At 37.5% G+C, this 13,905-nt stretch overlaps 1 protein-coding gene across 4 annotated transcripts in view; it reads left to right on the forward strand.

Annotated features, from left to right (window-relative positions):
- The window catches only part of LOC115235008 (homeobox protein SIX3-like), a 47,721-nt gene extending 42,092 nt beyond the window's left edge, over positions 1-5,629 (forward strand). Inside the window, exons 2-3 of one of the 4 annotated variants that reach the window (XM_029806485.1) lie at positions 3,862-4,260; positions 4,552-5,629. In XM_029806485.1, the coding sequence (XP_029662345.1) occupies positions 3,862-4,260; positions 4,552-4,966 (814 nt within the window). In that variant the 3' untranslated portion in view covers positions 4,967-5,629. The remainder of the gene's footprint in view (positions 1-3,861; positions 4,261-4,551) is intronic. The other 3 variants (XM_029806488.1, XM_029806487.1, XM_029806489.1) reach the window with 3 other exon arrangements.
- Positions 5,630-13,905: the final 8,276 nt, after the last annotated feature.

Consider the following 13,905-nt stretch of genomic DNA (forward strand, 5'->3'; position numbering starts at 1 on the left):
AGAGAGAGAGAGAGAGAGAGAGAGAGAGAGAGAGAATTTAGCCATTTTTTAAATATTTTATAATTTAATAAATACAAGATGATAAATTTACAATAAATATGAGGGGACAAAATGCGATCATCAAATTATCTTTCTTCAAACTTATCTATGCAACGATATAAACAAACACATTTTCTCTCTCTCTCTGATTCATCAAAGCCGTATTAGCTCCTATATTATCTCGTGAACGAGATTATCAAAGCTAAGACAGTGTACAAAAAGTTTGTTTACTGGTTGGAATACTAATTATAACCGCACATGCTTCATTAATCTTTTTCCGAACATTGATGGGCGGCAAATTTAATGCCGAGAATAGAAAACCAGTGCACATAATTCGATCGTAAATTATTCTATAACTGCCTTCCCACCCAAGATTTGCTCTTAATCCGCTCTTATATATTTTGTATATTTTAATAGTAGAAATATTTAAAATATATTACAAACACACATACATAAATTCATAAGTGATTTCTGTTAAATAAAAATTACGAATATGCTGATTTAATGAGCTGATGATATGGCCAGATTAAGAGATGATTAAGTGCAAAATATCTAACTAATCAATTATTATGAATTATTACACTGAAGAGTGGGAGTCAAATACCAGCTAAATGTCAAACATATTCCGAGTTACAATGAAAAAATATTTCGAATTTCAGATTTGCAAAAATATCATCTTTAAGTTTGCATCTCATCAAGCTACTATAAAAAATTTAATATTTTAATTTATTTAGTTTTTTTTCTTTTTGTTACTCAAGATATCATTTTAGGTAGCTTAATTGATATTGATTTGATATAAAAAAATCAATAAAATAAAAAACGTGCAGCAAGAATATGGACAATGTTGCTGTTGCTACAAGTATCGAAAATCTTTCAATTTGTCACTCATCAGAACGCAATTAGCGCAGACCACGGTGTAACATAATTCGCATCGTAAAGCTTTAATGCTCCTTTTATGCATGCCGAAAAATTGACACCCGTGTCTCCGCGCTTTAATGCCACGACATTAAGACGATCTCAATGGGGACGATCGCTGTGGAATATCGTGTGGGATGGGGCCCCTGGCACATAATAAGTCGTACCGCCTCGTGCGGGTATCTTGTGAAAGGACGAAGATAAAGGCCAACGGTCCGGGAGCATAATTAAAACGCGTCGAATGTCTCGCATATGGAGGTGAAAACATGAGCGACGAAGAGAAAGGCGAAGGCGTAGGTGAAAGAGTAAAAAAAGGAAGCGAGAAATGCGAAACTCGGATCACCCTGTCAATGAAATAGCAAGAGACCGAAAAAATTTAAAAGTGCGTTTTAGAAAAATATGACGTATTATATAAACCATAAGTTTAGACCGGCATAAAAATAAAATAAAAAAAAAACAAAAAACGGGACAACTAGAAAAAAACTCGTACACAACACATATGTAATACAGGAACAGTTATTAAATAATAAGCGAGAGATAAATTAATTGAAAATTATAAGTATAAGTAATAAAAGAAAATTAAATAAGTAACGAAACGAAATTGGATTTCCATATGAAAGCCGAGTTCTTGAATTACGCGTTAACAACCACTCTCGTCTTTTGTATCATGATTATACTCGCGCAAAATCAAAATCGAACGGCGCGTATTCACGGTCGGTTATTTCATTATTCACGAGTATAATTCAGCGACGACGATCAAGTCCCGATTGCGTTGGCAAGAGTATGACGCTATTTCATCTGATTAACACACATCGCGTACCTTTTTAGCTCTTCAGCATACATATGCCTACGTTCTGTGCTACGTACGATTGGAGATTATTTTAACGCCATCGTCGGAAGGATTCACCGGTTTCCGCGCGCTGACGTGTCGTATTAATCTATCCGGGTGTGCCATCAGGCGCAATGAAAAGGAAGCTTACATGAATATTCACGTAGAATCATAAAATGTAAGATACATTCTCATGGTGTTAATTAAATAACTTTGAGCGGAGGCGTATTTCGAGAGCGATAAGGTTCGCGAAAAATGTCGTCTACTTAAGAGAAATTTATTTTTTACACAATATATGTATATATATAAGCATAAATTTTAATCAAACATCGTAAGAAAAAATTTAACTTACGATAGTAGGAATATTGTTATAATGTTATTACCTGCCTCTAGGTAAAAAGAGTTAAAAACTGCCGACATATACATATATCGCGGACGAGATCGATCTGCATCTCGAGCGCGTTCTCGGAGAGGAAGGTGAGTGGTTCGCTTCGAACTTACCATTCGTCGCAATCGGGTTTTTTCCCCGATCACGAGAGAGAGAACGAACAATTCGACGTTTCCGCCTCTCGAGGAGGCGTTACCGTGGTAACAGTACGGGCCCGACTCGAGACTCGATTAGCAAAGAAAATACGAGAGGATCTCGGAAGCCCCGCTACTAGGATCGATCTGCGGCCGAGAGGCTTTTAAGACGACCGCGACGTCTCATTGTCTTTAGCAGAATGGCGAATGATTCTCTCTCGCGCGCGCTCTTTATCCTCATGAATCCCCAAACGGTTCTTCTTTCCCTCCTCTCTCGCGAATCACAATAGACAATAAACACGATCGCGTTCGCTCCCAAAATAACGGACGTCCTTGACAATATTTCCCGGCCGTTCGTCACGCACGATTTTAACATCCGTCTTCTTATCACAGAGTTCGATCGGCCGATAACGGTTTGATAAGGTCGATTCCCAAGATCCTGTGATCGCGAGCTTCTTTCGTCCTATAACGAGTTAATTTCAAAAAATCTTTTGCGATAACATTCTGTCGCCTTGTCAATTCGATATCGGAGCAATCTGAATTCTTTAATTGCTCCTGACAGGATGCCTTTAAAGGATGCTTCTTAACGTGTAGTGTAATACCGCGAATATTGGCATAATATGTAACTTCCCGTCGACGAACACACGGTTACGTTACGCACGGTCATTCGTCATTTTTGCGCGTACACGCGGCGCGCGTGTGAAGTTTACCGTGTTTTTCCGTATCTATCCGTGATCTGCCGAGTAATGAGGTGGATCCCTCCTTTATGCGAGAACCGTCGTCGGGAATCGTCGTTACTCTCCCGTGAATCCTCGGCCTCCTCACCTGGGAAGGATGAACGCGCTCATTAATTACGACCGCGCTCTCCGCGGCGATGACTGGAGAAACAAAGTGTTTTCAGCACCGCGTGCACACATCTACGTATATATTACGTATGCATATTCACTCCTACAATGAGCTCCCTCTCTAAGCGGGAACGAATTAAAATTCCCACCGCGACCACACATTTATGTACACGTCTTTTCGCACCGAAAAACTAAGCAGTCTAAAGTTCAAATAGATAACAAATTCTTTTTCCTTCTTTTTTTTTTTCTAGTCAAGAACCTCCTTCGTAACAAGGCGACAGAATGTTATGTTCGTCATATGATGAACATAAAGAGAGAGAGAGAATTTTAAAATAAAAATATTTTAATATTTATATTTGTAGTCTTTATATTTATACTTGTATATTTATATTTGTAGTCTTAACTTTCTGTTTTCTTATTATCTTCTTATCTGATTTAAATCTTATACTGCTAATTTTCTATATACGGTCTCGAAGATCTTTTAAGCTATGAACAAATAAATTATCACTACTACTATTACTACTACTTTTCTTTCTAAGTTGGTTCCCATGTTGTTAGCTATATTTTTCTCTATTACTTTTTTCATTCGCTAACATAAGAGATATCAGATAATCTTATTCACGACAAGCATCTCTCTCTCAGGATTTTTAAATCTTTTTTCAATATACCGATAATATCAGTTGATAATCGCAAATTATGGATTATTTGCAGCAGAATGCAGCAACAATCAGGCCAAGGAAACGGAAATGCGCGACGAACTCTGAGTCCGGGGCCCGGTGGCAGCAGCAGCGAGGACTCCGACATTTCCCTCGGAGGAACTTCACCGCCATCGCCGAGTTCCTCGCCGCCACCAAATCACCAACCGTCCCCGGTCCCCCTCGGATCCCTCGGACCTCTGCCACCTCCTTCCTTGAATTTCCGTTTCGATCCTACGCAGCCGCATTTCCGATTTAGCCATACGACGGCTTTTAAATTCCCGCAAACGAACTTCCGTTTCGGACCGCACAGCCCGCAGCCTAATCATCCGAATATGCCGGGTGGAGGGATTTTTAGGTTCGCGGAGTCCAGCCCTTTTCAAGCGGTAGGGCCCAGGGGTGATCCAACATCAAGGTAAGTTTTAGTAACTGACTCTTTCGTTACGAAATTTCTCCTTCTCGATATATTTTGTTATTTATATTTTCTTCGCCATTTTTATCATAAATAATAAAATGTAATTTCTTCGCTATTTTTATCATAAATAATAAAATGTGTTAATCGGTTTAAATTATTTATACATAAATATACATATATCGAGATATTGTGAGTGTGTATATATATACATACATATATACACATATTTCTTATTACAATAAGATGTCGCATATAATAGATCGCGATTCTGCTAAACTGTATTTTCTCCAGAGAAAATGCAGTTCTTTCTCTGTTCTATTACAGATTGCCAGATTCACTAGGGCTACCACCGCCAAGACTCCATCCGCACGAAGGACTGTTGCACCATCCGCATCCCCAGCACCAGCTATCCGAAGGGATATCCAGGATATCCGAAACGTCGCGATTATCCGACGGCGGATTATCTCGCCTATCGGACAGTTTATCGGAGGCCCACAGCCCGCCTTTGATGGCGGCGAATCTATCTGTCACCGGTCCGTTGAGGGTGGCTGTACCCAGTCCGCACACCCCCTCCTCTCGAGGCAGTCCGCCCCCCCGTCAGCCGACGCCTCAGGGTCAGTCCCAAGGTCAGGGGCTGATAAGGGTTGCCACGCCGCCGCTGCCGAATCCGCGACCGATAATTCACAGACCATTCTCGCCCGCGTGATACGATAAGGACGACGAATTGGAAGATGCCATCGGCACAGACGATCGTCTGACACCGAGAAAGAGCTATCGATGTGGTAACGTCGCGAGCGAGCGCTTTGAGGTGTTGTGAAGATGGGAAAGCTAATCGATCGAGTGATAATCTGACTTTGGAAAAGCTTTTCACGAGTCGCGACAAATCGCGAGATATGGAAAAGGTTTGATTGTGTCGAAAAAATTGTTAAGTGTAAACGCGATGCGATACGACTTTCTGGAGAACAGTTCATAGTTTTGCGAAGACTGTACGTGACGAACGGAGTAAAATGGATAAATATATTTAAAGTTATCGCACAGAGATTACTCAAAGATAGCTGTAAGATGTGACTCGATATGCAAGATGGCTTTCACCCGCGACAACATCAATTAGCATCATCATCGGAAAGCGGATCGAAGGAGCTTAGGAACGATCCACACGTATGCGAAGATGAATCAATGATATCAATACGTAGATACATTGTCGAGTTTTGTTCGAAAATGTCGAAAAACTATTACGCTGTAAATCTCTTAGGGAGAATCTATTTGATGATGCGTGGCAATAGAATTCATTGGAGGAAATAATTTCCGATAACGCTCTTATAAAACGCGAGGACAGAATAGACGCTTCGAGAAGTGAGTGCGAATCCACTAAATAAGTGCAATCTCTCGGATTAAAGAAAAAAGTCAATCGGTCAGGGTGTGTACATAACTTCCGTTAGATGTTCCCGACATGTCCGTTCGTCGAAGCCCAAGAACCAGATGCAGTGAGTCTCATAGTTTTTAAATAGCGCCGCTTTCTAGTTGATATTCTCTCTATCGTGAATAGTTTCCGAAATCTATTCATTAAGGATATTCACAAAAGAAGCAAAAGTTTTTGGAAACGTATTTTATTATTATGTTTATTATAATATATACATTTATTTATTATATAATTTAATAATATATTGTATTTATATTAACATAATAATATACTCTCCGTGAACATGCACAAATATTTTTTATGAGAATACAATTATCCGTTTTTGAAAAGAGATTATTGCTAGAGACAATAAGCCACATATCTCGATATAGATATAAGATGTGGTCATTTTAAAAATGTCTCTGCCATTTCGAACAATGAGAAAATGCGTCTAAAAATTGTTTCAAACAAATGAATCTTAGTTAAACAATTTTTTTCAAAATTTTACAAAGCTTTTAACACATTTCGGGAGCAGTAAATTTTTTGTTTAGTGGAACTATATGATCTTTCTTCTATAGAAATCACTCTTTCTTTCTCATTCCGAAAGCATTTACTTCTTGCGTGGAAATCCTATATTTTGCCGACATCGAAATACCGTAGTGACAAGCCGATCTACTAGGCGTCAAAACGAGAGCGCGAGAAAACTCGAAGTTGAAATCGCTACGGTAATGGTCTCAGATTCTTAGGCTGACATAGGATGCACGGCAGATATGAGAGATAGATCTAGCCACAGACGCTATGATATCAATATTGAAAAATCGGGAAATATCGTATAGTCGCGGCGAAACATTCAATTAATACTGACTGGAGAGCAGCTCTTTTTTTGTTCATTTTTATTTTTTTATTTTTAAAATAAACAGAAACGCACAATATCTTATGCGTTACTGTCTGGATTATTGAGATTGTCTACACAATAAATTTAGCTCCTTTAATTATATCCTCTTCTTAATAACTTTCTTTTTTCTTGTACTAAAAGTCACTTAACATCAGATATCTTAGTAAAAAGAATTGCAGATTTTTTTAAAAACACATTGTTAGATATAATTACGTGTATCCTTTTTCTTTTTCATAAAAAATTGCAGCTTTTTTTACGATTTAGAAATTCCATTCATAAAAACAATACATTCCATCCCTGTTTTTTTTGACATTTTATACCAAGATTATTATTCTCATCCGAATTTTAAATTTTTGCGAGCCATTTTTTTAAATATAAATTTGTAATATCTTGTGACACATCGTTTTCGGACCTCAGTTATATTTGTAGCGTAATTATTTATATGTCAGAGTTATATTCATGTTATTAATATGACTATACATGTGTTATATTGTACTATATCATTGTAATCTCTCATTATAAAAAGTGGGAAAGGTTTGATACTTTGTATAAATATAGCTACAAGAACAACTCTGGTCTAAACGAGAGAAGAGCGCGATTTATCCTGTAAAAAAAATGCTAAACGCGAAATGCAAAACCAATGAGCCACTTTACGCTCCCCTCTTTCCGTCAATTCTCTCCCCGTTAGATCAAGTAGAAACTAGCGACTTTGTATATTTCATTAATCGCCTGGCTCTTTGGGAAAGACTTGCGTCACTCCGGGAATAAGAAGAGTGTAAAAGTGAATTTCGAGGCTGGGTATGGCCAATCGATCTTATTAAGCGCGAGACGATAGGACCCTCACCACGCTTTCGCCCTTGTCTTTGTAGATAGACTCGTCTAGCGAAATTCTTGTATAATCCGTCTTATAAATATGAACATATTATACAGTACGTATATATTATACATACAAAAAATATACATATATATATATATATAGTATATATACATGTACTATAGGTAAAGACTTACGTAATTTACCTACAGACGACTATCGATACGGAATTATACATATATAAATATACGAAGAACGCAAATGAAGCATTATTATTATTAATATTATTATTATTATTATTATTATTAATATTATTATTATTATTTGCGCCTGTACATACGTTCGCGCGAAAATATATTAACAGATTATTATGACATTACAACGGACCATCATATGAGTATTTTGTTCGCATCCTCGCATCCATTATACGTCCTGTCCCGTCCTGACTGTTAAACGAAGTGGCAAATTTCGCGCTTAATCCATGGAACGCGTTAAACGCATCGATGCATTAAAATGGCTTAACATTTACGCCGTGCGACTCTATAACTCTGGTCACGCGATCCTATGATAACGACAAACTGCAAGTATAATCCACATCGTTGTACGAGACGTAATATATTTCTAACGATGAAAACTATGCGTGTGTGCCTGTATATATATCGAAAAATTATAATTATTATTTTATTTATAAAACCTCTCATTAGCAATTTCTCATTACGTTCGCGTGTTGCTCTACGATTAAAACGATACCGCGCGAGAAAGAGCACGAGACCACATCGTTGCTGAAATCATTCGTCCTTCCCACAGGTTCGCACGTCACACGCTTCCACGCCGGAACGTCAAAAAATTGCGGAGTCATCGGCCGTTAACGATCTTAGAGTCGTGTCCAGACGATCTTTTTTCGTCGAAGGTCAAAAGCGAGTAGAGTCGAGTCGGGCACGAAACAAACGCGAGTTAGAAAGAGCCCGATGAAGAAAGGACAGATTATCGACGATGCGGTGCGATGAGAGAAATAGGGACAGAATGCGCAGAATAAAACCGCCGACTCTCTTTTACCGACGGGTAGAAGAGAGAGGGATCAGAAAGAGAGAGAGAGGAGACAGATAGATAGAAAGAGAAAGAGAACGGATATAACGGGAGAGAGGCAGACAGATAAAGTAGTTGCGCGATAACACGGTGTAGGCGGGTGTCGCTGACAAAATGAACCAATCGGCTGGCCGGGTTGGCTTGTAACCGATCCCGCGGGTTAACCAGGAACCAGGGAGCATCGACCAAGACTCTCCCGAAAAGCCGATATGCCCAGGGCGCACGCCTAAGCTCACTCTCGATGTCGACTCCACCCTGCTCCACATGTAACCACTTCCTCTCTCTTTCTCTCTCCCTCTCTCTCCCTCTCTCTCTCTCTCTCATTCTCTGTCAGTACTCCATCTCCACCTCTCTCTCTTTCTCTCTCATTTTCCTCCTCTTCTGTCACACGTCGACCTCATCTCTCCCCTTGGCCGAAGGTGCTTGGCAGCTGGGTAGATTTCCAGACACGAAGATGGAGCCGTCGGGATGCGGGGAATGGAACGGATACACGCGGACTTTTACGCTGCGCTCTCGACTCCGTCGAGGCGGCTTTCAACTCGGTGACTTTTAAGAGATATTACGGGACTCGTGTCTGTCGCGGCGGTGTGTTATTTCTACGATATGTTAAATCAGTTTTTTTCTCTCTTTTGCAAACATTGCACGAGAAGATTTTAAAATGACTACAGTCATAAGATGTATTAAATGAGTCGTGCAACTTGAAGAGCAAAATTCAAAGAAAATTTTTAAAAAACACGTTTACGCGAGCGAGTTCTTTTTTTTTTATGCAAAGATCGCTATTAATTTAATAAGATTCATACAACGCGCATAAAAGAATGTTGGCTATGAAAAGATCAAAATTTCGAATTGATTAAAGAATCAGTATACATGATAAATTGTCTCAATCGTGGTCGAGTTTAAATATACCTTTCAAAAAAAATTATTTTGTTGCATAATAATCATTATACAAAGACACAATATTAAAATAAAAAAATAAAAAAACATTGAATGAAACAGTTGTGAAGTTCTGATTCTTGGAAAGATGTTGATTTACTTGACTATAGTCGATCATATCGACAACAACTCGACAAAGGAACGACATCGGAGGGAGATCGAAAAACGTTATATAAGAAACCCCGGAACAGCCCGTTGTGTACGCGCGTGACGAACAAACGTAGGAATTTTGTACGATGGAATAATGGGATGGATATCGCGATTATCGATAGGCTTCGGTGGCGTGCACCGTTTCCGAGGTACATCCAATATGGCGTGAAAAGGTCCGTTCTGTCTTTGTCTACCCTCGCCCTGCTATCGTTTATCTCCGTCGTGCACTCGATGGCACGGTCGCTGTCTTGCCGGTCGTGTTTTGACAGTTGCTGCTCTGACACCTCTGGCGCATTCATTAGGAAGTGGTTCTCATCGTCAATGTTAAGGTAACAATATAAAACTTTCGAAATGAGGCAGTTTCAAGCAAACAATCGTGAAATACATTTTCGGCTAGTCTCTATTTCCTAACATAAAATTACTTTACATAATAATACAGTACATTAAGCTTGCAGAGATATATTAAATAAAATAATAAATTCAATTAGACTTATTCTTTAAATGTTTGCAGGAAAACACACAATAAAGAATCTTAAAAAAACCATTTATTGCCCCCTCATAAAAATTTATTATTATGTATAAAAGAGCACAACCTTCTCATTTTTTATGCATTATTACTAAATTATAAAAAGATCATACGAAAACTTTATTTTTATTTATCTGTATTTTTATATCAAACAATCAATGGCATATAAATAATAATATTCAATCTAATAATTAGCTAATAATAGCTTTCTATCTAATAATTAATCTAATAATAGCTTTTAGAAGGATATATATATAAAAATAATCGGTGCACAAACGGAATGTTTTCAAAACTAGTTGGGAGCCGCTGACTGGGCTCCAGCTGTCCGGATTTAGATGTTTAGGATAATGCGGTGTGGTCGGGGCCTTACAACGAAATAATGTAGTCCACTCTGAATGGTACAGACGCGGAATGAGAGCGGCGGCAAGAGGGAGATGGAGGGCGATGAACGAACGAGCAAGCGAGATGCAGGAACGTGCGACGAAGGGAACGGAACGCGGAGAAGGGCCAGGGAGCGAAAGAGAGTAACGACTGAGTAACCATTTCTCTAGTGGTTATTTGTAGACAGATTCGACGCCCCGACAATACCGCGAATATCATAATGGGGCTGGCGCAGGGGCCCTCCCGCTACGGTAGAGCCCCTACAGATTACGCCCGTCAGGTATTTGTTGTAGGTCTTAAGGTCGACCCGCGGCGGCCCGTCGTCGCAGGGAGGTGTGAAAGTGAGGATAAATCTTCGCTGGATCTTTTTAAAATCGGCATACGCCATTGTTGCGGTAAAGAAGTTTTTAAGGCTTTCGCTGCGCCCCTTGCGCTCTTTCGCGATCTCCTCTTCCGGTCACAACGATCACGGATCATGGGCTCTCTTAGCTGCTTAAGGACCCGAGAAGGACTCGGAAAAGCATGAAACGACGGATCCGAAAAGGTGGACATTGTGAGAATTATCGCGCCGCGGAATAATGGCGCAACAATAACGCGGAATGACGTTTGCTCGCGCGCCGGTAAATCGCGCTCTGATTTTGTTTACTCGCGCCCCGACTAGTGGCAAAAAAAGTCAACAAATATTTGTAACATCGATTGTTAGCCGGTATGGGCTTTATTTGGTTAAGCGGATATGTTTTCAACATTTTTACGAGCAGTTTGGTTCGATAATAGTTAGCGACAAGTTAGTATTTTCATCTATGATATCGTGTGATTTCGTAATTAATTTACCTTCTCGCAAAAGAAAATTTGTAGTGTAGATATTTTATAATTTATCTACTATTTAATTACTATTATTCTCCATAGCCTATATATAACTTCGACTAATTTTTGCGTTTCTTTGACAAACTCAGAATAGTATGATAAATAATTAAAAAAACACATATGTTCCTAAAATGTTCGTGAATATAAATCTGCTTAAAATATCACTGACGCCTTGCAGTAACCCGTAATGAAACAAGCTCATTAAAGTTTAGATCTTTTTTAAACTAAAAACTTAAAATTTGCTAATGGCTATATATAAATTATCATTTGTAATCAGTTATAGAAGTTGTAGCCAATATATAAAATTCAATACTTACCAGTACGATGCACAATGGCGAAGTTCTAATATATAGCCTCGATCTGTAAAATAATTCTAAATTATATACCTACATATAGACGTACATATATATATATATATATATAAAACAGAATGTTCAAAATAATGAACATTTCAAAAAGTATCATTGCGCGTAATGGAGTTCTCTATTCGTTTTTTAAACAAATATTTAATTAAAAAATTATATAGTTTTTGAACCAAAGTTTTTTCTCAGATATAACTTTTATAAAAGAAGATAAACACACACAGGAATCTAATTCTTTTTTATATAAGAGTGATCAAAATTATTATAAATCGGTAAAAAATATTAATATATTTTATTCACATATCTGTATAAAAATATAATTATTATTCCAAAAAAATATAATTATAATTATAAATTATAATATAATAATTATATTGATATATCTATATAAATATATCGTAGATATTTCTAAGAATTCAAAATAAAATCTAAAATAAATACTTTGCATATGTATTCTATTACATAGTGAAATAAATCACTACCGCAGAAATAAACAAACATTTAAATTTACAAGTAACAAATATATTATTAATTTTGCTCACTTTACGATTGCTCGCCTGATGCCTCCCCGGGTCTGCTCCTTGTTTCTTGTTCGTCCTTTATTGCTCATTCATGGCACTCACTCGCGAAAACACAGGTAATTACGATCGCGCGCACTAATCACTATAATATAGCGATCGCGTGATACTTACGTGCACGGCACTCCCGATGTTAATCGCACGCGACGTATACTTGATTATATTGAAAATAATGCAAAAATTACGATCTGTTCGATATTTCAAAATCGTACGGCTCTATTCACGTGTCACTTGCCGCGAAAGTGCTATCTTTGTTGTTAACAAGTATGCTCTCAGATTTTACTATCTCGTATTATATCATAAATGAATAAGTGTACGACTTAAAATCAAAGATAAATATCTGTAGAATCCGATATTTGAAAATATGTAGTCGCTTTGTTGATTACTCGCGGGATAGATTTCGATTGAACAAATCACGTAAAATATTTTAATATTATAATATCACCAATACATATATAAACGCTAAATTTTTTTTATTACATTATTGCTAAATATTAAAATGTGTGACTAGATACGACTATACTTAATTAAATTTGTTATAATATTGCGCGAGTCGGAATCAATCATTTTGTACTTGCAACTTTTGTTAATAATCAAAAAACTCAAAAATAAAATCGGCAACTTTATTCTGATATCACGCGAGATGCATTATAATCAATTAATCACTCCTGATGAAAAACATTAATTGTAAAATCGTACGAAAAATTCACTCATATATTTACTCATTTATGATAATGTGAGATAGTAAAATCTGAGAGCATATTATTTTTCTCGTCGCGTGTGATTAACGTCGGGAGTGCCGTGCAAAGTATCACGCGATCGCCGTATTATAGTGATTAGTGCGCGCGTGATTGTAATTAACCATGTTTTCGCGAGTGAGTGCCATGAATGAGCAGTAAAGGATGAACAAGAGAAGAGAAACAGTCCCGGTGAGGCATCAGGCTACATATGCATATCGTACCAGTGAGAGAGAGAGAGAGAGAGAGTACTAATATTTGTATATAAATTTTATATCTATTTATGGCCATTTTTGTAAGATTGTTTAATATTAGCAAAATTTAAATTTTTATTTCGTAAACGTTCCAAACAAAATAATAAAACACCCCCTTGCAGATTTTCCGTTTGAAAATCGACGTCTCGCTTTTCACGTGGGGTTCCAATTCAGGTTCACACGGGGTTAATGAGAGGTTAGATATAACTTGCTATTCTGTGCCATAATACGACACCGGCGTCCGTTTAATTTAAGTATATCCCGTGCATGAGATTTCAATGGGGGTGTGTCATGCGTCGCCCTTCAGCCCCCATAACAGGAAGGCAGTAACGTCATGGGAAAAACAAAATATTATAGTAGCTGAGAGTCCTATAGTATTGTTGCTTATAAAGCAATGCGATACGCGATACGATCTATGCAAATACGCGTTAAATTAATATATTATCATTTATATATATAACTTTATATACATACATGCACATATAATAGATAAAAGCAGATCTTATAAATTCATCAATCTACAATTAATTTTCTTAAAAAAAAAAAAACTATATATAGATTTCTTCGCAAAATATAGATAAATAGAAATCTTTTGACATTAGAAAAATTCTTCTCCAAGTTTTATCATTGCCAAATATTCTCAGCTGAATTCGCGGAGGTTCTCAA

Source organism: Formica exsecta, unplaced genomic scaffold, assembly GCF_003651465.1.
Source record: "Formica exsecta isolate Colony F162 unplaced genomic scaffold, ASM365146v1 scaffold21, whole genome shotgun sequence".
Taxonomy (NCBI): Eukaryota; Metazoa; Arthropoda; class Insecta; order Hymenoptera; family Formicidae; genus Formica; species Formica exsecta.